Here is a 23,934-nt window from a genome sequence, read left to right as displayed (position 1 = left end):
GAGAGGGAGAGGCAGAGGGAGAGGGAGAGGCAGAGGGAGAGGGAGAGGGAGAGGGAGAGGGAGAGGCAGAGGGAGAGGGAGAGGGAGAGGCAGAGGGAGAGGCAGAGGCAGAGGGAGAGGCAGAGGCAGAGGCAGAGGCAGAGGCAGAGGCAGAGGCAGAGGCAGAGGGAGCGGTAGCGGCACCACGTCAGCCTCTGCCATCCATCTGGGGAGCACTATGCAATGCCCAGATTGAACTGAGCCTCTGGGAGGGAGCAAGGCCTGCTGCTCCCAGTCAAGCCGGTCCCTGGGCTCCAGAAATATTTCTGAAAATTCAGGAAAACACCCTTCATCATCTGAGCAGCACCTCCAGCAACACGCCCGCCACCTCAGTTCCTATTCCTCATGTCCCAGGAAACAGTTCAATCCTGTAAAAAGTTCCCACAAGATAAATGCCCCACGGTGAGGGATCGTCCCTACCGAAGAAGGCCCATGCCAGGGAATATCACACAGCCCTGAACAAGGTGCTTGCGGGGCACAGACAGCCTGTTTCTGCCCGCAGGTGGTTGAGTACAATATCTTCGAGGGCATGGAGTGCCACGGCTGCCCGCTGGTGGTCATCAGCCAGGGCAAGATCGTCTTTGAGGACGGAAACATCAACATCACCAAGGGCCTGGGCCGCTTCATCCCCAGGAAGCCCTTCCCCGAGCACCTGTACCAGCGCGTGCGCAGCCGCAGCAGGGTGGGTGGGCTGTGGGCCTCAGCTGAGCCTGGGATCCTGGGGGAGGGGACGACGGGCTGCTCTCTCGGAGAGGGGGAGAGTCCCGCCTGCCCAGTGTGTGTGTGAGTGTGATTGTGTGTGACTCTGTGTGTGTGACAGTGTGTGACAGTGTGTGTGTGACTGTGTGTGTGTGACAGTGTGTGTGTGACTGTGTGTTTTTGTGTGTGACAGTGTGTGTGTGTGACAGTATGTGACTGTGTGACAGTGTGTGTGTGACTGAGTGTGAGTGTGTGACTGTGTATGTGAGTGTGACTGTGTGTGACTGAGTGTGAGTGTGTGAATGTGAGTGTGAGACTGTGTGAGTGAATGTGTGAGACTGAGTGAGAGTGAGACTGTGTGTGTGTGAGAGAGGAACTGAGTGTATGTGTGTGTGTGAATGTGAGTGAATGTGTTTCTGAGTGTTAGTGAGTGTGTGTGTGAATGTGAGGGAGGGAGGGAGCCTGGAGGGATGGAGGGAGAGGCAGAGCTCACTGCAGGTGTGAAGCTATGTCCAGGTGTGAGGTTGTGTGCAGGGGTTTGCACAATGACCATGTTCATGTGTGTGTCTGTGTGTGAGATCCTTTGTGTGTTTACCTGTGTGTCTGCCTGTCACCTGTGTGTCTGTCCCATGTGTCTGTGTGTCACCTGTGTGCCTTCCTGTTACCTGTGTCTGTCTGCATCTCACCTGTGTGTCTGTGTTTCTGCCTGTCCCGTGCCTGTGGGTCTGCCTCTCACCTGTGTGTGTGTCTGTGTGTCTACTGTTACCTGTGTCTGCCTGTCCCGTGTGTGCGTCTGTGTGTCTGTCCCTTGTGTGTGTCTGTGTGTCTGCCTCTCACCTGTGTGTCTGCCTGTTACCTGTGTCTGCCTGTCCCGTGTGTGTGTCTGTGTGTCTGCCTCTCACCTGTGTGTGTCTGTGTGTCTGCCTCTCACCTGTGTGTGTGTCTGTGTGTCTGCCTGTCACCTGTGTCTGCCTGTCCTGTGTGTGCATCTGTGTGTCTGTCACCTGTGTGTGTCTGTGTGTCTGCCTGTCCCCTGTGTGTCTGTCTCGTGTGTATGTCTGTCACCTGTGTGTGTGTGTCTGTGTGTCTACCTCTCACCTGTATGTGTGTGTGTGTCTGTGTGTCTGCCTGTCCCCTGTGTGTCTGTCTGCCTGTTACTGTGTCTGCCTGTCTCGTGTGTGCGTCTGTGTCTGTCACCTGTGTGTGTCTGTGTGTCTGCCTCTCACCTGTATGTGTGTGTGTCTGTGTGTCTGCCTGTCCCGTGTGTCTGTCTGCCTGTTACTGTGTCTTCCTGTCTCGTGTGTGCGTCTGTCTGTCACCTGTGTGTGTGTCTGTGTGTCTGCCTCTCACCTGTGTGTGTGTGTTTGTGTGTCTGCCTGTCCCCTGTGTGTCTGTCTGCCTGTTACTGTGTCTGCATGTCTCGTGTGTGCGTCTGTCTGTCACCTGTGTGTGTGTCTGTGTGTCTGCCTCTCACCTGTGTGTGTGTGTGTTTGTGTGTCTGCCTGTCCCCTGTGTGTCTGTCTGCCTGTTACTGTGTCTGCATGTCTCGTGTGTGCGTCTGTCTGTCACCTGTGTGTGTCTGCGTGTCTCGTGTGTGCGTCTGTGTCTGTCACCTGTGTGTGTCTGTGTGTCTGCCTCTCACCTGTATGTGTGTGTGTCTGTGTGTCTGCCTGTCCCCTGTGTGTCTGTCTGCCTGTTACCGTGTCTGCCTGTCTCGTGTGTGCGTCTGTGTGTCTGTCACCTGTGTGTGTGAGTCTGCCTGTCCCCTGTGTGTCTGCCTGCCCGTTACTGTGTCTGCCTGTCCCATGTGTCTGTCTGTGTCCCTCCCTGCCCCCACCCTGCCCGGCCTTCACCCCGTCCCCCCCAGGTGTGTGGACTGCAGGGCGTCCCCAGGGGCATGTATGACGGCCCCGTGTTTGAGGTGCCCGCCACGCCCAAGTACTCGCCACCCGCGCCGTCGGCCAGGTCCTCGCCCTCCAGGCACCAGCCCCCACCCATCCGGAACCTGCACAAGTCCAACTTCAGCCTGTCAGGTGAGCGGGTGGGCGCCCCGTGGGTGTGCCAGCCCCCAGCAGGCCCCGGGGCTGCCAGGCCATGCTGAGTGCCAGCTGCTGTCTCTCTAGGGACTAAGGCGAAGGACAGTCAGTGTGGGCACCCAGGTCTGGGTCCAAACACCCCCTCCCCCGGGTCCTCCTGCCTGCAGGTCACCAGGACGGCCGCACAGGAACGGCCACTGGGCGGGTATCGGTGACACTCACGTCCCAGAGCCCTGAGCTCCTGTGGCAGCCCTGCCGGGGCCAGCAGTGGGCAGCGACCGGCAGCCGCCATGCTTCCTCCGGTCAGCAGTTAGCAGAAACAGTGAGCAGTGTGGGTACAGAGACGGCACAGGGGCTCTGCCACAGACGCTCCTGCCTGAGGCTCTGGGGCCCCAGGTTCAGTCCCCAGCACCACCGCCAGCCAGAGCTGAGCAGGGCTCTGGGGAAATAACAAATGATAATAATAATAGTAAGAATATTGTGTAAGAAGATTCTCCTGCCTGAGGCTCTGGGGCCCCAGGTTCAGTCCCCAGCACCACCGCCAGCCAGAGCTGAGCAGGGCTCTGGGGAAATAATAAATAATAATAATAATAATAATAATAATGATAATAATATTGTGTAAGAAGATTCTCCTGCCTGAGGCTCTGGGGCCCCAGGTTCAGTCCCCAGCACCACCGCCAGCCAGAGCTGAGCAGGGCTCTGGGGAAATAAATAATAATAATAATAATAATAATGATAATAATATTGTGTAAGAAGATTCTCCTGCCTGAGGCTCTGGGGCCTCAGGTTCAGTCCCCAGCACCACCGCCAGCCAGAGCTGAGCAGGGCTCTGGGGAAATAATAAATAATAATAATGATGATAATAATAATAATATTGTGTAAGAAGACTCTCCTACCTGAGGCTCTGGGACCCCAGGTTCAGTCCCCAGCACCACTGTCAGCCAGAGCTGAGCAGGGCTCGGTCAGTCTCTCCCTTTCCCTCTCCCTCTCCCTCATGAAAATAAAATAAACACGACATTTTCAAATAAGGGTTGGGTGGTGCCACGGCTGAGTGCAGGTCACAGTGAGGAAAGCTTTGTGAGTGGTGAGGCAGGGCTGCAGGTGTCTCTCAGGCTCCCTCCCCCCCTTCCTTGATGATTTCTAAGTCTCTATTCCATAAAGAAAGATAGTAAGAAAAACACTTTTAAAAATATTTTTTAATATTTACTTATTTCCTTTTTGTTGCTCTTGTTTTTATTGTTGTTGTAGTTATTATTGTTGATGTCGTCGTTGTTGGATAGGACAGAGAGAAATGGAGAGAGGAGGGGTAGACAGACAGGGAGAGAAAGACAGACACCTGCAGACCTGCTTCACCGCCTGTGAAGCGACTCCCCTGCAGGTGGGGAGCTGGGGGCTCAAACCAGGATCCTCACGCCGGTCCTTCCGCTTTGCGCCACATGTGCTTAACCCACTGCACTACTGCCGGACTCCCAGAAAAAAGCATTTTTAAATAAAACCAAGCCCAGCCCGTATTCAGAGCCCCAGGTGCTGCGTACAGACTCAGTGCTCAGGCCCGTCTACACACAGCGGGGCTCCGAGCATGGAAACAGCGGGTGGGAGGAGAGCTGGGTGGTCAGCACTCTGAGCAGGGACCCCCCACCCCACCCGGGGATGACCACCGGGATCCCCAAGCGCGAAGGGGAGGTCACGACCCGAGATCTCTGCGCCCAGCAGCCGGGGGTCCCCAGAAAGCCCCTGGCCTCCGCTGACCGACAGTGACCGCCCCTCTCTCTGCAGGCGCCCAGACGGATGACAACAACCCCCGGCGTACGGGTCACCGCATCGTGGCGCCCCCCGGTGGCCGCTCCAACATCACCAGCCTGGGCTGAGCCTGGCCCCTCGGGCTAGAGAGCGAGAGAGGGCCGGTCTCCAGAGCCTCTTCCTCGCAGGCCCCTGTGGCGACCCCTCCCCGGGGCCAGCCTCGCGCGGCAGCTGGGAGCCAAGCAGCCTGGAAGTGGGTTCATGCGGTGAGCTCCTGCGGCCAGGGTCCCCCCCCCATGTCACCTCCTCAGTGACCTTGAGTTCTCGCGCCATCTCCCCCTTTCTCCTCCGCCCCCGGCCCCCAGACCCCCGTAGTTGTTCTAGGATAGTCGATGCATGTTGCTAAGTTATGTGTGCAAGTCTGAGTGTGCCCTCAGAACGCCATGCAGTCACCATGATGATGACGAGATGTCAGCGGTATGAGTTCTCACCCCCCCCAATGCCACTGGTAGAGAGCCCCCCTCCCCACCTCGCAGAGCAACCCCAAGTCTACAGAGAGCCAGGGAACTCCCATCGGGAGCCGAGAACCATCGTCCGAGTCTCGTGTCAGCAGCCCAGCCCCCGTGGCCCCCGTGAGCCCCCGCGTGTGACCCCACGGCCCCCCACCCCTGCCAGCTCTGGACATCAGGCTGAGCCAGGGCTCCCCCATCCCCACCCCCACCCAGGGCTGACACCCGATGGAGCCGTCAGATTTTTAACGTTTTGTACAGAGGCTTTCCTTTGTAATCACCCCCATTTTTACTTAAGGACTGACTTCTTGTGGCTCTTATTTCTGGATTCTAAGCTCGTGAAAAAATAAAGGAGATGGACAAGCTTGCTCTCGGGCCGGACTGGTTCATGGGGGTGGCGGCAGGCAGACCGGGTGGCCACCCTGGACACGAGCCAGGTGCTGCTTCCTTCCTGGGGACCCTCTTTGTTCAGAGGTAGGGGGCCACGGAGAGAAGGGACTGGCAGTACGCGCCTGTCCAGCGGAGAAACAACTACAGAAGCCAGAACTCCTACCTTCTGCTCCCCGTAAACATCCTGGGCCCAGACTCCCAGAGGGGGAGAAATGTCAGCGGAAGGTGGCCAGAGGGCTCTGAACCCCAACTCCATCAGGACCCAGAGGGGGAAGTGAAAAAGGAAGGGCATTTGGGTGTAGTAACAGGCGTAGGCGTGACTTGGAAAAGAAGAGGAGGCAGGACCATGGGGTGGGGGACCCAGTCTACACAAGCATAAGCAGAGGGTTGTGGAAATAGTCGCGAGCCCGTTGTCAGCAGGCTTGGGAGCACTGCTGGAGCATCCAGTGGAGGGACTGGGGACACCGCCCTGGTGGCAGGAACCGTGTGGAGTTCCACCTCTGTTATCTTGTTATTTTGCAAATCAGTATCAATAAGAAAAAAAGACAGGCTGGCAGGTGAGCAAAAGCACATTCTATTTTATGTTAGGATTCATGAACTTACTGGCATGACGGAGGGGAGGAGCGAGAGAGAGAGAGAGAGAGAGAGAGAGAGAGAAACAGAGAGAGACAGCAGGGCATCATGGAAGAGGGAACCCGAGCTTTAAACGCAGTGCTCTTGAGGGGTCAGGCAGCCAGTGCACCTGACAGAACGCACACGTCACCGTGAACAAGGACCTGGGTTCAAGCCCCTGGCCCCCATCTGTGGGGGGAAGAAGCTTCACAAGCTGGGAAGCAGAGCGGCAGGTATCTCTCTACCTCTCATCTCCCCTTTCTCGCTCCCAATTTCTCATTCTCCATCCGCTGAACAAATACAGCTGCAAAATGTTCTAGCCACAGCACCAACTTCTCCCAGGCTGCAAGTACATTCTTTAAGGACGGGCTGGCTGACCAGGTGGACACAGCGTATTAGACACAGGGCCCAGCTTTGAGGCCCCAGGGCCAATGTGGAGTCCCATGGAGGGTGGGCAGGGCTGTGGGTCTCTCCTCTCTCAGCACCATGCACAGCACCCAGGGAGCCCATGGAGGGTGGGCAGGGCTGTGGGGTGTCTCCTCTCTCAGCACCCTGCACAGCACCCAGGGAGCCCATGGAGGGTGGGCAGGGCTGTGGGGTGTCTCCTCTCTCAGCACCAGGCACAGCACCCAGGGAGCCCATGGAGGGTGGGCAGGGCTGTGGGGTCTCTCCTGTCTCAGCACCCTGCACAGCACCCAGGGAGCCCATGGAGGGTGGGCAGGGCTGTGGGGTCTCTCATCTCTCAGCACCCTGCACAGCACCCAGGGAGCCCATGGAGGGTGGCCAGGGCTGTGGGGTCTCTCCTCTCTCAGCACCCTGCACAGCACCCAGGGAGCCCATGGAGGGTGGGCAGGGCTGTGGGGTCTCTCCTGTCTCAGCACCCTGCACAGCACCCAGGGAGCCCATGGAGGGTGGGCAGGGCTGTGGGGTCTCTCCTCTCTCAGCACCCTGCACAGCATCCAGGGAGCCCATGGAGGGTGGCCAGGGCTGTGGGGTCTCTCCTCTCTCAGCACCCTGCACAGCACCCAGGGAGCCCCATGGAGGGTGGGCAGGGCTGTGGGGTCTCTCCTCTCTCAGCACCCTGCACAGCACCCAGGGAGCCCATGGAGGGTGGCCAGGGCTGTGGGGTCTCTCCTCTCTCAGCACCCTGCACAGCACCCAGGGAGCCCATGGAGGGTGGGCAGGGCTGTGGGGTGTCTCCTCTCTCAGCACCCTGCACAGCACCCAGGGAGCCCATGGAGGGTGGGCAGGGCTGTGGGGTCTCTACTCTCTCAGCACCCTGCACGGCACCCAGGGAGCCCATGGAGGGTGGGCAGGGCTGTGGGGTCTCTCCTCTCTCAGCACCAGGCACAGCACCCAGGGAGCCCATGGAGGGTGGGCAGGGCTGTGGGGTCTCTCTAGGGCTGTGGCATTGAAATACTTTGCCCATAGAAGACCCTAACTAAGCTCTTCTTTTTATCTTTGCCTTCAAAAAGCTAAAGCTCAAGAAAGAGACGGAGACAGACTGAGAGACAGAGACAGACTGAGAGACAGAGACAGACTGAGAGAGAACTAGCGGGGCTGGGTTCCCGCACCCAGGCATCCAGCACCTCAGGCAGTCGGCTGCCATCGTCTGTACCCCCTCCCTGCAATCAAGACTCGTGGGGGGGCGCCATCCCGCTCAGTGTCACCCCGGGTCCCACCCCACTGGGGCAGGGGCAGGGCCTCCCAGGGTGTGAGGCTCCCCTGCCTTTAGCTACACGTTGCTTCTTCTCTTGAACATCTTCTTGGGGCTCCCTGTCCCCCTGCCGTCCCGCTCCGGCTTTCTGCCGCTGCAAATAGAAGGCGGGTACCGGTCACCTTGGGTGGCAGGGGCCGGTCGGCGGGCGAGTGCTTTGACTGCACGTCCCGCGGAGACGTGGAGCCCTACCCCAGAACTCAGACCAGCGCCAGCTTGATGAAGAAGAGGGTGAAGGGGAGGCTTCTGGACGGAGGGATGAGAGACGAGAGCAGGTCCTGGGAAATGGTGCAGCAGGCAAAGCACTGGACCCTCCTCTTACATGGGGTCCCGGGTTCCAGCCCTGGTGATGCCCATGCAGAAGGCTCTGCTTCCCTTCCTCGTTAATCAAAAGGGAAACGGAGCCAGAGGAAGACAGACACGGGCTGGGGGGGTGGATCCACCTGCCAACCTTCTTGTCCCACAGAGAAACAGTTCCAGAAGCCGGACTTCCACCTTCTGCTCCCCATAAAAAATTCTGGTCCATGCTCCCAGAAGGGAGACATGTCATGGGAAGGTGACCAGAGGGCTCTGGACCCCAACTCCATCCGCACCCAGAGAGAGAAGAGGGAAAAAGGAGGGACACAGGAGTCGTCGATGGCGCAGCAGGTTAAGCGCATGTGGCACCAAGCGCAAGGACCGGCGTAAGGATCCCGGTTCGAGCCCCCGGCTCCCCACCTGCAGGGGAGTCGCTTCCCAGGCGGTGAAGCAGGTGTGCAGGTGTCTGTCTTTCTCTCCCCCTCTCTGTCTTCCCCTCCTCTCTCCATTTCTCTCTGTCCTATCCAACAATGACAACATCAATAACAATAATAAAAAAACAGCAACAAAAGGGAAAATAGATAAATAAGTGTTTGAAAAAGTAAAGAAAAGGGATGTCGGCAGGTGATCACACACGGCTGGCTGGAGGTGGCTGCTCTGTGCAGTGTCCCTCTTGTTTGGGGTCTGAGGACAGGCCCACGGGGACCGCTGTCCTCTGAGGGGGCCCCAGGGGATGCTGGGAGAGCCCCACGTGGGCCGGGAACCGCATGCACCCCCGCCCCAGCTCCAGCACACAGCGCCCACAGGCGGGACGGGCAGGACTCCATACCCGAGTGATCCTGTGGGGGGGCCCCCCGGGGCAGGGTCCTCGTCCTCGGGGGGTGCGGGGTCCTCCCTCTCCTGGGCAGCGGGCGGGGGCTTCTTCTTCTTGGTCCTGAGCGGTTTCTCTGCAGGCGACAGGGGGCACAGGCTCTGGGGCCACTCCCCGGCCAGCAGTTGGGGTGCCCAGCACCGGGCCCGTGGGCACCCCTCTCCTGCAGTCCCGAGAACTCAGAGAGGCCGAGGGGACCCCGTGACCGCCAGGCACCCCACTCACCCGGCAGCCCCCGGCGGCTGGAGGAGGGCTGGCTTTCTGCCAGGGGCACCCGCGCCAAGGCCTCCAGCTCCAGGACGAAGCCCTGCTCGGCCTCCTGCGGGCAGACGGGGGTGGGGGGCGGCGTCGGCAGGCTCCTGGGGCCCCTCCACGGGGACGAGGCTCGGGGCCTGGCCGGACGCCCGGGAGATCCCCTCTGCGCTGTAGGGCTCGCACACAGCGTATGGGTGCTCAGACCATGTGCCAGCATGTCGGGGGGCCCAACGCACCTGCAGCTCCGTCTCCAGCTGGGTTTCCAGCAGCTCCAGGGCCTGCGTCCTCTGCCCCTGAGCCTGCAGACGGGCGCGCTGGTGTGCGGAGAACTGGGCCAGGAACCGCCTCCGCTGAGCCAGCAGCCTGGCGAGACAGAGGCCGCAGAGTGTCTGGGCGCCCCCACCCTCACCGCCCGACCTGACTGCGTTCACGCACTGACCTCCTCCCTTGTCCTTTGACAGAGGGTGAGAGACAGAGAGAGGACAGAGAAGAGAGACACCTGCAGCCCTGCTCCACCGCTCGTGAAGCAACCCCACTGCAGGTGGGGGCCAGGGGCTTGAACCCGGGTCCTTGCACACAGTGACTGGTGCACTCAAAGGGATGTGACCCCTCCCAGCAGCTGCAGAGTCCCCACAAGTCCCGGCCTCCACCTGGCTGGGGAGGCAGAAGGGTGCAGGACTGAGGGGCACCCACCCATAAGACAGGGAGGCCTCACCTCTGGTGGACAGCCTGGCGGGGTGCCTGGGCCGCTGCTGCCGCCTTGTCCCTGAGCTCAGGCTTCGCCGGCGGCTTTTCTAGAAGGTGACATGTTGGCGAAAAATCAGCATCCAGACCAACTCCTGCTGGGGGTCAGGAGGCCAGGACCCGGGACTCTATGGGCTCCCTGGGTGCTGTGCAGGGTGCTGAGAGAGGAGAGACCCCACAGCCCTGCCCACCCTCCATGGGCTCCCTGGGTGCTGTGCCTGGTGCTGAGAGAGGAGAGACCCCACAGCCCTGCCCACCCTCCATGGGGCTCCCTGGGTGCTGTGCAGGGTGCTGAGAGAGGAGAGACCCCACAGCCCTGCCCACCCTCCATGGGGCTCCCTGGGTGCTGTGCCTGGTGCTGAGAGAGGAGAGACCCCACAGCCCTGCCCACCCTCCATGGGGCTCCCTGGGTGCTGTGCAGGGTGCTGAGAGAGGGAGACCCCACAGCCCTGCCCACCCTCCATGGGCTCCCTGGGTGCTGTGCCTGGTGCTGAGAGAGGAGAGACCCCACAGCCCTGCCCACCCTCCATGGGCTCCCTGGGTGCTGTGCAGGGTGCTGAGAGAGGAGAGACCCCACAGCCCTGCCCACCCTCCATGGGCTCCCTGGGTGCTGTGCCTGGTGCTGAGAGAGGAGAGACCCCACAGCCCTGCCCACCCTCCATGGGCTCCCTGGGTGCTGTGCCTGGTGCTGAGAGAGGAGAGACCCCACAGTCCTGCCCACCCTCCATGGGCTCCCTGGGTGCTGTGCAGGGTGCTGAGAGAGGAGAGACCCCACAGCCCTGCCCACCCTCCATGGGGCTCCCTGGGTGCTGTGCAGGGTGCTGAGAGAGGAGAGACCCCACAGCCCTGCCCACCCTCCATGGGCTCCCTGGGTGCTGTGCAGGGTGCTGAGAGAGGAGAGACCCCACAGCCCTGCCCACCCTCCATGGGCTCCCTGGGTGCTGTGCCTGGTGCTGAGAGAGGAGAGACCCCACAGCCCTGCCCACCCTCCATGGGGCTCCCTGGGTGCTGTGCAGGGTGCTGAGAGAGGAGAGACCCCACAGCCCTGCCCACCCTCCATGGGGCTCCCTGGGTGCTGTGCCTGGTGCTGAGAGAGGAGAGACCCCACAGCCCTGCCCACCCTCCATGGGGCTCCCTGGGTGCTGTGCAGGGTGCTGAGAGAGGGAGACCCCACAGCCCTGCCCACCCTCCATGGGCTCCCTGGGTGCTGTGCCTGGTGCTGAGAGAGGAGAGACCCCACAGCCCTGCCCACCCTCCATGGGCTCCCTGGGTGCTGTGCAGGGTGCTGAGAGAGGAGAGACCCCACAGCCCTGCCCACCCTCCATGGGCTCCCTGGGTGCTGTGCCTGGTGCTGAGAGAGGAGAGACCCCACAGCCCTGCCCACCCTCCATGGGCTCCCTGGGTGCTGTGCCTGGTGCTGAGAGAGGAGAGACCCCACAGTCCTGCCCACCCTCCATGGGCTCCCTGGGTGCTGTGCAGGGTGCTGAGAGAGGAGACACCCCACAGCCCTGCCCACCCTCCATGGGCTCCCTGGGTGCTGTGCCTGGTGCAGAGAGAGGAGAGACCCCACAGCCCTGCCCACCCTCCATGGGCTCCCTGGGTGCTGTGCCTGGTGCTGAGAGAGGAGAGACCCCACAGTCCTGCCCACCCTCCATGGGCTCCCTGGGTGCTGTGCAGGGTGCTGAGAGAGGAGAGACCCCACAGCCCTGCCCACCCTCCATGGGGCTCCCTGGGTGCTGTGCAGGGTGCTGAGAGAGGAGAGACCCCACAGCCCTGCCCACCCTCCATGGGCTCCCTGGGTGCTGTGCAGGGTGCTGAGAGAGGAGAGACCCCACAGCCCTGCCCACCCTCCATGGGCTCCCTGGGTGCTGTGCCTGGTGCTGAGAGAGGAGAGACCCCACAGCCCTGCCCACCCTCCATGGGGCTCCCTGGGTGCTGTGCAGGGTGCTGAGAGAGGAGAGACCCCACAGCCCTGCCCACCCTCCATGGGGCTCCCTGGGTGCTGTGCCTGGTGCTGAGAGAGGAGAGACCCCACAGCCCTGCCCACCCTCCATGGGGCTCCCTGGGTGCTGTGCAGGGTGCTGAGAGAGGGAGACCCCACAGCCCTGCCCACCCTCCATGGGCTCCCTGGGTGCTGTGCCTGGTGCTGAGAGAGGAGAGACCCCACAGCCCTGCCCACCCTCCATGGGCTCCCTGGGTGCTGTGCAGGGTGCTGAGAGAGGAGAGACCCCACAGCCCTGCCCACCCTCCATGGGCTCCCTGGGTGCTGTGCCTGGTGCTGAGAGAGGAGAGACCCCACAGCCCTGCCCACCCTCCATGGGCTCCCTGGGTGCTGTGCCTGGTGCTGAGAGAGGAGAGACCCCACAGTCCTGCCCACCCTCCATGGGCTCCCTGGGTGCTGTGCAGGGTGCTGAGAGAGGAGACACCCCACAGCCCTGACCACCCTCCATGGGCTCCCTGGGTGCTGTGCCTGGTGCAGAGAGAGGAGAGACCCCACAGCCCTGCCCACCCTCCATGGGCTCCCTGGGTGCTGTGCCTGGTGCTGAGAGAGGAGAGACCCCACAGTCCTGCCCACCCTCCATGGGCTCCCTGGGTGCTGTGCAGGGTGCTGAGAGAGGAGAGACCCCACAGCCCTGCCCACCCTCCATGGGGCTCCCTGGGTGCTGTGCAGGGTGCTGAGAGAGGAGAGACCCCACAGCCCTGCCCACCCTCCATGGGCTCCCTGGGTGCTGTGCAGGGTGCTGAGAGAGGAGAGACCCCACAGCCCTGCCCACCCTCCATGGGCTCCCTGGGTGCTGTGCCTGGTGCTGAGAGAGGAGAGACCCCACAGCCCTGCCCACCCTCCATGGGGCTCCCTGGGTGCTGTGCAGGGTGCTGAGAGAGGAGAGACCCCACAGCCCTGCCCACCCTCCATGGGGCTCCCTGGGTGCTGTGCCTGGTGCTGAGAGAGGAGAGACCCCACAGCCCTGCCCACCCTCCATGGGGCTCCCTGGGTGCTGTGCAGGGTGCTGAGAGAGGGAGACCCCACAGCCCTGCCCACCCTCCATGGGCTCCCTGGGTGCTGTGCCTGGTGCTGAGAGAGGAGAGACCCCACAGCCCTGCCCACCCTCCATGGGCTCCCTGGGTGCTGTGCAGGGTGCTGAGAGAGGAGAGACCCCACAGCCCTGCCCACCCTCCATGGGCTCCCTGGGTGCTGTGCCTGGTGCTGAGAGAGGAGAGACCCCACAGCCCTGCCCACCCTCCATGGGCTCCCTGGGTGCTGTGCAGGGTGCTGAGAGAGGAGACACCCCACAGCCCTGCCCACCCTCCATGGGCTCCCTGGGTGCTGTGCAGGGTGCTGAGAGAGGAGAGACCCCACAGTCCTGCCCACCCTCCATGGGCTCCCTGGGTGCTGTGCAGGGTGCTGAGAGAGGAGAGACCCCACAGCCCTGCCCACCCTCCATGGGGCTCCCTGGGTGCTGTGCAGGGTGCTGAGAGAGGAGAGACCCCACAGCCCTGCCCACCCTCCATGGGCTCCCTGGGTGCTGTGCAGGGTGCTGAGAGAGGAGAGACCCCACAGCCCTGCCCACCCTCCATGGGCTCCCTGGGTGCTGTGCCTGGTGCTGAGAGAGGAGAGACCCCACAGCCCTGCCCACCCTCCATGGGGCTCCCTGGGTGCTGTGCAGGGTGCTGAGAGAGGAGAGACCCCACAGCCCTGCCCACCCTCCATGGGGCTCCCTGGGTGCTGTGCCTGGTGCTGAGAGAGGAGAGACCCCACAGCCCTGCCCACCCTCCATGGGGCTCCCTGGGTGCTGTGCAGGGTGCTGAGAGAGGGAGACCCCACAGCCCTGCCCACCCTCCATGGGCTCCCTGGGTGCTGTGCCTGGTGCTGAGAGAGGAGAGACCCCACAGCCCTGCCCACCCTCCATGGGCTCCCTGGGTGCTGTGCAGGGTGCTGAGAGAGGAGAGACCCCACAGCCCTGCCCACCCTCCATGGGCTCCCTGGGTGCTGTGCCTGGTGCTGAGAGAGGAGAGACCCCACAGCCCTGCCCACCCTCCATGGGCTCCCTGGGTGCTGTGCCTGGTGCTGAGAGAGGAGAGACCCCACAGTCCTGCCCACCCTCCATGGGCTCCCTGGGTGCTGTGCAGGGTGCTGAGAGAGGAGAGACCCCACAGCCCTGGCCACCCTCCATGGGGCTCCCTGGGTGCTGTGCAGGGTGCTGAGAGAGGAGAGACCCCACAGCCCTGCCCACCCTCCATGGGCTCCCTGGGTGCTGTGCAGGGTGCTGAGAGAGGAGAGACCCCACAGCCCTGCCCACCCTCCATGGGGCTCCCTGGGTGCTGTGCAGGGTGCTGAGAGAGGAGACACCCCACAGCCTGCCCACCCTCCAGGAAATCTCCCTCCTGGACAGGGAGTGTGAAGACCTGGCCCACACCCCGCACCCAGCGCCCAGCACCTGCCCCGGGCTGCCCACCCTGTAGTGCTGTCAGCTGCTGCTGGGTCCTCTCATTGTGCTCCTGGACCACCCGCTCCAGCTGCTGGTGGTAGGCTCCCACCAGACGCCCCACACCTGCGCTGGTCACGTACACGCTTTCCACGGCCCTGTCCACCAGGGAGCTCTGTGAACGGGGAGGCACACTGAGATCCTGCCCTCCTCCACCTGGGATGCAGATGTGATGTCTGGCGCAGGGGTGGCCACTGTGAGGCTGTGAGGTGGCCAGGAGGGTGAGTCGGGAAGAGAGAGCCCTCACAAGTGGCAGATCGGTCTGCCGGTGTCTCTGTCTCCGTCTCCCCCTTCTTCTCAATTTCTGTCTGTCCTGCCACAGACGGTAAATATCTGCCAAAGTTTTAATTTATTTTCTATGACAGAGACTCCAGCGCACTGCTCCTCAGCCCTGGAATCGGTGCTGCAGGGGCTTGAACCTGGGGCCTCTGGTTGGCGGGTGGTGGTCACAGGCTGGGCTCTGTGCCCAGGCACCTGGGGACTCGTCCTCATTAGCCATAGAGAGCCCTCACCAACCCATCCCCACACGCAGACGCCATACTCAGCCCACCACACCCTGCCCCCTACCCCTCACCCAGCCCCCCTCCCTGCCCCTCACCCAGCCCCATCCCCCTCCCCCTGCCCCTCACCCAGCCCCCTACCTCCTCCTCCCTGACCCTCACCCAGCCCCCCCTCCCTGCCCCTCACCCAGCCCCCTCCCCCAGCCCCTTAACCCCACCCCTGCCTCCACCCAGCCCCTTAACCCCACCCCTGCCTCTCACCCAGCCCCCTCCCCCTCCTCCCTGCCCCTCATCCAGCCCCCACCCCCTCCCCCTGCCCCTCACCCAGCCCCCTACCTCCTCCTCCCTGATCTTCACCCAGCCCCCCTCCCTGCCCCTCATCCAGCCCCCTCCCCCTCCCCCTGCCCCTCACCCAGCCCCCTACCTCCTCCTCCCTGACCCTCCCCCAGCCCCTCCTCCCTGCCCCTCACCCAGCCCCCTCCCCCTCACCCTGCCCCTTACCCCCACCCCTGCCTCTCACCCAGCCCCTTAACCCCACCCCTGCCTCTCACCCAGCCCCCTACCCCTTCTCCCTGCCCCTCACCCAGCCTCCTACCCCTCCTCCCTGCCCCTCAACCAGCCCCCTCCCCCCTCCTCCCTGCCCCTCACCCAGCCCCCTCCCCCCTCCTCCCTGCCCCTCACCCTGCCCCATGCCCCCTGCCCCTCACCTGATCGCCGGTGTCCTGCACCCCCGGGGGTCCTGTCCTCGCCCGGCCCCGCAGCGCCAGGCCCAGCGCCCTCTCCGTGTGCACCCGCAGCAGCCGGCCCACCTCACTCGCCTCTGCCAGCACCTGCTCCTGCAGCCGGGCCCTAGCCCGCTGCGCCTCCTCCTGCAGCCGGCAGTCCTCCTCCTCCATGCTGGCCTCCTGGGGGATGGAGGGGTCAGGGGTCAGGTCTGGTAGGGGGTCGGTGGGGGGGTGTCCAGGTGCAGGGGGTGTCAGCGGGGGAGAGGGAGGACTAGGAGGGGAGGAGGAGGGGAGAAAGGCTGGAGGGCCGGTAGCAGGATGGCTCTGCAAACAGCCTCTCCTGCCTGAGGCTCCTATGTCCCAGGTTCAATCCCCTGCACCACCGTCAGCCAGAGCGGAGCAGGGCCCTGGTAATAAATAATTAAATAATAGAAGAGGGAGAGGAGGGAGGAGGGTGGGAGAGGAGGGGAGGAGCTGGGCAGAGCTGACTGTCCCCTCTCTGACTGTCCACTGGGGAGACACGGAACCCTGGAGGCAGCCACTCAGGCCGGTGTCCCCAGAGCCTGCAGCTCTCAGGGGCCGGGCAGGGGCGCACCTGGCTGAGCACTCAGCCCCAGTCCCCACCTGCAGAGGAAGCCACCTACACAAGTGGTGAAGCAGGGCTGCGGCTGTCTGTCTGTCTGTCTCTCCCTCCCCTCTCCGTTTTTCTCTGTCACTCACCAATAAATAGACGAAACGTTTAAAGAAATAAAGCTTTAAAAACAAGATCTTGGGGGCTGGGCGGTAACGTAGCAGGTTAAGCGCAGGTGGCGCAAAGCACAAGGACCGGCATAAGGATCCCGGTTCGAGCCCCCGGCTCCCCACCTGCAGGGGAGTCGCTTCACGGGCGGTGAAGCAGGTCTGCAGGTGTCTGTCTTTCTCTCCCTCCTCTCTCCATTTCCCTCTGTCCTATCTAATGACAGCAACAACAACAACAATAATAATAACCACAACAAGGCTTTAACAACAAAAGGGGAAATAAAATGGTCTCCAGGAGCAGTGGATTCGTGGTGCAGGCACTGAGCCCCAGCAGTAACCCTGGAGGCAAAAAAAAAAAAAAAAAAGAGCACACCCTGCTCTCTGTTGGCCCTGGGTTCAGTCTCTCCCCCAGCGCCTTGGCAGGGGGGACGGGGAGGGGCAGATTCCGGGGATGGCGGCGTGAGGCTGGGCGTCTCTCCCCTTTCTCCGCCGGGCCTCTCCCTCTCCCATCTCTCTCATCTGTGTGGAGCCCCGGGCTCGCTCCCTGCCGTCCCAGCTGAGAGAAGCCCCGGCAGGAGCCACGCGCCCCTCCTGGGGTCCCCCGGCCACCCGCCCGGCTCACCAGGGCCCTGAGCCGCTGCCACTGGTCCTCCTCCAGGCAGGGCCCGACGCCTTGCTCCATCGCCCGCTGCTCCCTGAGCTCCTGCAGCCTGGCCTTCTGCCCGGACAGCCTCATCTGCGTGAGGGCAGTGACTGCGCAGCCCCGGAGGGCCACGAGGCGCAGGCCCGAGCGCAGCAGCAGCTCGTGTCCCCTCAGGAGCCCTCGGGTCACCCTGTGGGGACAGTGACGGGGGGTGGGGGGTGGAGAGTGTCACCCAGAGCTGCCCACGCTGCCACCCACATTCTGGAGCACGTTTGTGGGTGAGGGCGGCCTTCAAGGCAGGGCCTCCCGGTGGGGGCGGGGGGAGACTCAGCTGCAGAGAGCAGGCCTAGTGTGCACACGGCCTTGGGTTCGAGCCCTTGTATCAGACAGATACAAGGCAGAAACACAGGCCTGGCAATGGAGTTGGAGCTGTTTCAGACTGAGCCCCGGATAAAGTAGAAAAAACAATAGCAACAAAAAAGTAACCTGAAGACTCAACAAAATACAAGCAGGATGTCTCCAGAAACTCACTAAGCCCCAGCCACTAAGATGCAGACACTGTCATGACACGCCTCACCCGTGTGTCCTGGAGCCTCCCCTCCCCAGAGCCCTGCCCCACTAGGGACAGACAGACACAGGCTGGGGGTGTGGGTCCACCTGCCAACACCCATGTCCAGTGGAGAAGCAATGACAGAAGCCACAGCTCCCACCTGCTGCTCCCCATAAAGAATTTGGGGTCTAGGCTCCCAGAGGGGCAGAAATGTTAGGAGAAGGTGACCAGAGGGCTCTGAACCCCAACTCCATCAGGAGCCAGAGAAAAAGAAGAGGAAAAAAGGAAAGACACTCGGAAGGAGTCACAGGTGTAGGTGTGATTTAGGAAGAGCAGGCAGGGCCGTAGGAAACAATGAGCAGGGCAGAGGGTGGACAGCACAATGGTTATGCAAAGTGACTCCCATGCCTGAGGTTCCAAAGTCCCAGGTTCAATCCCTTGCACCACCATAAGCCAGAGCTGAACAGTGCTCTGGTAAATAATAATAATAAAGGAAACAATGGGAAAATATATAAAAATCCAGTCTCAGAAATCACAGCCCACATCTGTGGTGTTGGAAGAGCCTCTGCAGTTCCCGCTGGAGGGAGTGGGGGGGACACAGAGGTGGTGGGAAAGGTGTGGGATTACACCCCCGTTATCTCATAGTTTCGTAAATTGATAGGAAATCACTAATAAAAAATTTTAAAAAAGGGAAAGGCGGGGCGACATCCGAAAGGGCAGGCCGGGGCTTTGCGTGCTCCCCCCCCCTCCGTCTCCCGGTCTTGGTCTCTCTCCCCGCGTGGGCCGGGCCGTGACTCACTCTTGGCTGAGACCACCCAGCCGCTCCAGCACCCGCAGGACGGTGTCCTCCTGGTCCTCGCGGAGCTGCACCTGCAGCAGCTGGGCCAAGGCCAATTCCTCCAGCCACAGCTGTCGGGGCACAGGGCACAGGGCACAGGGTCGGGTCAGCCGGCCGCCCTCCCTGCCGGGCCGCCCACCCTCCCTTCCCTCCGCCCGGGGGCCCCGGGTCCGAGCGAGCGCCCACCTGCTCCTCCCGTGCCAGCAGGTCCCGGAACAGCCGCCGCTTCTGCCGCCGGAAGCCCCCGGCCCTGCCCTGCTGCTTGGCCACGGCGGCCCCGGCCTCCCGCCACAGGGCCTGGCACTCGGCGCCCGGCAGCCCGCTGGCACCCGGCAGAGCCCGCAGGAACAGAGCCTCCTCCAGCTCCTGGAAGGCGCCCAGGGCGGCCCCGTGCAGCTCCTGAGAGGGTGGAGGGGGCACACACACCACGGGGTGACGCTCAGCTGCTCATACGTGTGGACACGCGTGCGGACAACACACAGGCTCAGTGCCAAAGGAGGCACATACGGTGCCCTCCACGTGGGACCCGGACACACGCACACACATGCACGCACACGCTCCCAAACACGATGCTCGGGCACAGCCTGATCGTGTGTGCACACACAAGAACACGCGCGCGCACACGCACGTGACCTCACGTGCACACACGCGTGTGACCTGATGCCGTGCACGTGCCGTCACACAGGTGCACACACAGACACACGTGTCCTGGTCACACACACGCGCACGCTGCAAAGCGCACTCACACGCCCACCGCCCTGGGACCCCCTCCACGGCCTCTGGGCCCCCGTCCACTCCTACCTCCGCCCCCCAGGGGCTCCTCCAGCAGCACCGCTCACCCTGGGGGCCCCCGCCCGCTCCCCACCCGCTCCTGCCCCGGGACGACCCGCCTGGCCTCTTAGGTGCCAGCCCCGGGTGCCCCACACCCGCTGTACCTGAGCCAGCTGGGCCAGCGCCTCGGCCGCCTGCAAGCTGTGTTGGTCCTGAAGTTCTCGCCGCGCCAGCCACTGCGCCTCCAGGAGCTCGTGGAAGGCCTGCGGAGAGAGGGGCTGAGCCCGCATAGGGTCCCCGGGACCAGCTCACCTCCCGTGCCCCGGCTGCCACCCAGGCACCAACTGGGAGGACGGCGGGCAGCCCGGGGGAAGCTCCAGGCCTGATGGAGGGGTACGGGGCTTGCTCTCACTCTCCCTCCTCCTCGGGACACAGGACACGCACCGGTGGGAGGCCCCTGACGGTAATGCTGGAGGTTTTCTTAATTACCAAACCTATGACACATGCCTACTCTACCTGTCACTGGGGCCCCAGCCCTCTGCGGAGACTTCTGACTTAGTTGGAGAGAGACAGAGAGAAAATGAGAGGGAGGGGGAGACAGAGAGGGAGAGAGACAGAGAGACACACGCAGCCCTGCTCCACTGCTCATGAAGCTTCTCCCCTGCAGATGGGGAGCAGGGGGCTCAAACCCGGGTCCTGTGCCCTGTGATGTGAGCGCTCAACCAGGTGCGCCACCGCCCGGCCCTGCTGAGCCTCCCATTCACACGGGCATTCTGTTCACAAATCCAATTCAGCTTCATTCATTCACTCTCTGTCTTTTTGCTTTTAAGCATTCTTTTTGAAAAATATTTATTTATTTTCCCTTTTGTTGGCCTTGCTGTTTTACTGTTGTAGTTATTATTATTGTTGTTATTGATGTCATCGTTGTTGGATAGGACAGAGAGAAATGGAGAGAGGAGGGGAAGACAGAGGGGAGAGGGAAAGATAGACACCTGCAGACCTGCTTCACCGCCTGTGAAGCGACTCCCCTGCAGGTGGGGAGCCGGGGGCTCGAACCGGGATCCTTATGCCGGTCCTTGTGCTTTGCGCCACGTGCACTTAACCCACTGCGCTACCACCCGACTCCCTTTTTAAGGATTCTTTATTTATTTGAAAGAGAGAGAGGGAGAGAGAGAGAGAGAGAGGGAGGGAGAGAGAGAGAGAGGGAGAGAGAGAGAGAGAGGGAGAGAGAGAGAGAGGGAGAGAGAGAGAGGCCCCAACTCCCTGCTCAGCTCTGGCTGATGGTGGTGCTGGGGATGGAACCTGGGGCCTTGGAGACTCAGGCGGGAGAGTCACTTTGCAGAACCATCCTGCTGTCTCCCCAGCCTCATTCACTCAACCACTCACCGATTCATTCATTCATTCTCCGTCATCTCACTGACGTCACCTGGCTCCCTCAACCGCTCAGGCGTCCTGCTCGCACACGTGCCGCTCTCCCCGTTCCCCGGCCGCTGCCTTTCAGTCACTGGCTCGTTCGCTCCTTCACGTACCAGGGTTCAGGTCTCAGGCTGTCTGTCTGCACACTCATTCATTCATTCATTCATTCATCCATTTATTCATTCATTCACTCATCCATTCATTCTGTGTGGGAGGGGGAGTGTGGGGTGCCCCGTGCGCAGTGTGACGGGGGCAGGGGGAGTGCGGGCTGACCTGCAGGAGGCCATCGGGGTCAGTGGTCAGCTGCATCTGGGCGAGGAAGGCCTCCCGCTCGTCCTCCTGGGCCGCGGCCAGCTGGGCGGCGCCCTCTGCCTGCTGGTCCTGTGCGACCTTCAGCATCTCCCCGGCCTGGCGGGAGAACTCTGCAAGGGGCCGGGCGGGTTCACTGAGGCTGCGGCCGGCTGAGCCCACTGGCCCCGTCCCCGGCCGGGAGGGGGGGGGTGTCTCCCTCCTGACCTGGCTGGGCCCGCTGCCCCGCAGCCCCGTCCCCATCCTGGGGGGTCCCCACCCTAATCAGGCCTGGCCCACTGGCCCCGCCCCCATCCTGCACGGATCCCCGTGGCCTGTGCTGGGGCACCACCTGCCCCGTCCTCGCCCGTGTCCCCACACTCTGGACGGGAGCACGGGGCAGTGTCCCCCAGGCCTCACTCACCCCGGCGGTGACGCTCGGCCTCGCCCCAGAAGGCCGTGTGCTGCCCGGCCAGCAGCTCCTCCTTGAGCTGCCCCGACAGCCACCCCTCGGCCACCAGCCGCTCCAGCGCCCGAGCCGTGGCCCCCAGCCGGCAGCGCGTGTCCTCGGGCAGCCGCAGCCGCAGCCCCTCCAGCGCCTGGGCCAGGTGGGCGCGGCCCAGCATCCTGTCCAGGGCGTCCTATGGGGGGGACGGGCAGGGGTCAGGGCCAGCACAAAGGTCAGGGCTAAGTCAGGGCCTGGGGCTGGGTCGGGGATCAGGGCTGTGACAGAGGTCAGGGGTCAAGGCTGGGTCAGGGGTCAGGGCTGGGACAGGATCAGAGCTGGGACGGGGTCAGAGGTAACACAGAGGTCATAGCTGGGACAGGGGGTCAGAGGTGACATGGGGTGAGAGCTAGTCTGCCCCACGTCGGTTCTGGGGCATCTTGGGTCACAAGGCCCTGCCCATCCGTGGTCACCTCTCCAGGAGTCCCACAGAGCCCCCAGCTCCCCTTGCCCCCTCCCTGTGCCTGGACACCGGGCACCCTCCCCTCAGTCCCCTCCCAGGCCCCACTCACCTTAGTGACCACTCCCCAACCTCCCGCCCGGTGCTTAAGAAGCAGCCCCGCACTCAGGCCAGCGCTGGACACCACTGTCCTCAGCTGCACGGTCACTGGTCAGCGCGGGCAAGGACACCCCGCCGCATACAAGAACCCGGGCAGGGGTCCCACCTCGCCCACAACAGAGCACCTGCGGCCCACGGCCACTAGGCGGCAGCAGAGGATAAGGCCAGGGCTGGCGGGCAGGCGCCTCCCAGGCGCAGGGTGCCAGGAGAGGGACCCCTACACACGCCCCGCGCAGCCAGCGCCCTCTCCCCACCATGCCCGGACAGAGGGAGACGGAGGACAGAAAGGGAGAGTCGGGATGGGGGTGGGAGGGGGGCAAGGGGCCCTGGGTGGGGGGTGGGGACCCCTCTTTCCTGAGAGCCCAGCAGGCGCTCCCAGGGGGCTCTTTAGCCCTGGGCTGGGCTCCATCCTCACTGCACCACAGACACAGAGCCTGAGCTGCAGGAGCGAGTCCTGCGTTCAGTCCCCAGCATCCCGTAATGGAGATGCTCTGGCCTCTAACAAATGAGCAGGTAGTTTTTCCTTTTTTTTTAAGCGGTTGAGAGGGCCAGGCAGTGGTGCGCCTGGTTGAATGCACATACTACCCTGCACAAGGACTCGAGATCAAGCCCTGCAGCTCTCCACCTGTGGGGGGAGAGGGGGAAGCTTCACTAAGGTGGAGAGCAGCCTCCCTGCCCCAGCCACCACCTGGTTCTGAAGCTCTGTGACCCCCCTTCTGGGTCCAGCCGTCCAGGCCAAAACACTCGGACCCTGGCCTAAGCTCTGAGCCTTTCCTAGAAGTGTGGACAATGCGTTCTAAGACAGACACATCACACAAACACCCCTACCCCGAATGCCGGTTCCCAGGCTGGAGTGAGTCCCTCCCTCCTCCGTGCAGACACAGACCAAGCCCTTCAGGGGCTTCAGTAACTGACCCGGGATCCCCGGGTGCCTCCTAGGTGCCAGGCTCTGCTGCGTGCTGTCCGCTCTCTCTGACCCGCAGGGTGGGCCCTGTGCCGACCCGCCAGTCACAGGGGTGCCCGTGAATCAGAGGGCGAGTGGCCTGCCCCAGCCCACAGCCAGGCGCTGGAGCCCACAATTCAGGTGACGAGCCTGCAATGCCATCACCTGACCAGACGGGGGCGCAAGCAGGTGGCTGAAGAGAGCCACTGGATGGATGGATGGATGGATGGATGGATGGACGGATGGACAAAGGCAGGATGGAAAGATGGTTGGAGGAAAAGTGGAAAGAAGGAATAAAAGAGGGAAGGAAGGACAGATGGACAGAAAGATGGACGGATAGAAAAAGGAAGAATGACAGAAGAATGGATGGATGGGATACATGGATAAAAGAAAGCTAGGATGGACTGAATGGATAAGTGGAAGGATAGATGGAAAAAGGAAAGGAGAGATGGGCGGATGGATGGATGAGTGGATGGAGAGATGAACTGACAGAGACAAGCAGAAGGTTCCTTGTGGTGCTCTGGGGCCTAGTCTACCCCAAACACAAGAGCGGTGAACTCAAGATCCCTACAGCGGTCCAAGCCTGGAGGTCCCGCCCTCCCACCCAAGCCCCGCCCCACCCAAGCCCCGCCCCCACATGTCCCAAGTCAGGACCCGCCCAAGCTCCGCCCCTCCCAAACCACGCCCCGAAACCCAAGCTCTGCCCCAGACATCAAGCCTCACCCCCTCTATCCCCAGCAAGGACCAGCCCGAGCCCCGCCCCACGCCAGGACCAGCCCAAGCTCCGCCCCCACCCAAACCACGCCCCCAAGCCCCGCCCCAGACATCAAGCCTCGCCCCCCCACCCCACCCAAACCACGCCCCGAAAACCAAGCCCCGCCCCACACTGCAAGCCTCGCCCCCTCTATGCCCAGCAAGGACCAGCCCGAGCCCCGCCCCACGCCAGGACCAGCCCAAGCTCCGCCTCAACACAAACCACGCCCCCAAACCCAAGCTCCGCCCCAGACATCAAGCCTCGCCCCCCCCACCCCATCCAAACCACGCCCCGAAAACCAAGCCCCGCCC

General features: G+C 62.8%; 2 protein-coding genes across 7 annotated transcripts in view; one reads left to right on the top strand and one right to left on the bottom strand.

Moving 5' to 3' along the window:
* Window positions 1-5,391, top strand: part of CRMP1 (collapsin response mediator protein 1) — a 46,636-nt gene extending 41,245 nt beyond the window's left edge. The window contains exons 12-14 of the mRNA XM_007538416.3: window positions 542-721; window positions 2,606-2,771; window positions 4,551-5,391. Coding sequence (XP_007538478.2) covers window positions 542-721; window positions 2,606-2,771; window positions 4,551-4,642 — 438 coding nt within the window. The 3' untranslated portion in view covers window positions 4,643-5,391. The remainder of the gene's footprint in view (window positions 1-541; window positions 722-2,605; window positions 2,772-4,550) is intronic.
* Window positions 5,392-5,964: 573 nt separating this feature from the next.
* Window positions 5,965-23,934, bottom strand: part of EVC (EvC ciliary complex subunit 1) — a 34,882-nt gene continuing 16,912 nt past the window's right edge. For 2 of the 6 annotated variants that reach the window (XM_060188504.1, XM_060188505.1), the window contains exons 9-20: window positions 21,287-21,503; window positions 20,848-20,996; window positions 19,323-19,421; window positions 18,574-18,786; window positions 18,349-18,458; window positions 16,979-17,189; window positions 15,601-15,798; window positions 14,364-14,508; window positions 9,881-9,959; window positions 9,402-9,528; window positions 8,862-8,986; window positions 7,843-8,269 (exon numbers count right to left, since the gene is read on the bottom strand). In XM_060188504.1, coding sequence (XP_060044487.1) covers window positions 7,861-8,269; window positions 8,862-8,986; window positions 9,402-9,528; window positions 9,881-9,959; window positions 14,364-14,508; window positions 15,601-15,798; window positions 16,979-17,189; window positions 18,349-18,458; window positions 18,574-18,786; window positions 19,323-19,421; window positions 20,848-20,996; window positions 21,287-21,503 — 2,082 coding nt within the window. In that variant the 3' untranslated portion in view covers window positions 7,843-7,860. The other 4 variants (XR_009549065.1, XM_060188507.1, XM_060188506.1 and 1 more) reach the window with 4 other exon arrangements.

Source organism: Erinaceus europaeus, chromosome 3, assembly GCF_950295315.1.
Source record: "Erinaceus europaeus chromosome 3, mEriEur2.1, whole genome shotgun sequence".
NCBI classification, from domain to species: domain Eukaryota; kingdom Metazoa; phylum Chordata; class Mammalia; order Eulipotyphla; family Erinaceidae; genus Erinaceus; species Erinaceus europaeus.
Note: the sequence above shows the minus strand (reverse complement) of the source record. Positions and strands in the feature narration are given on the sequence as shown.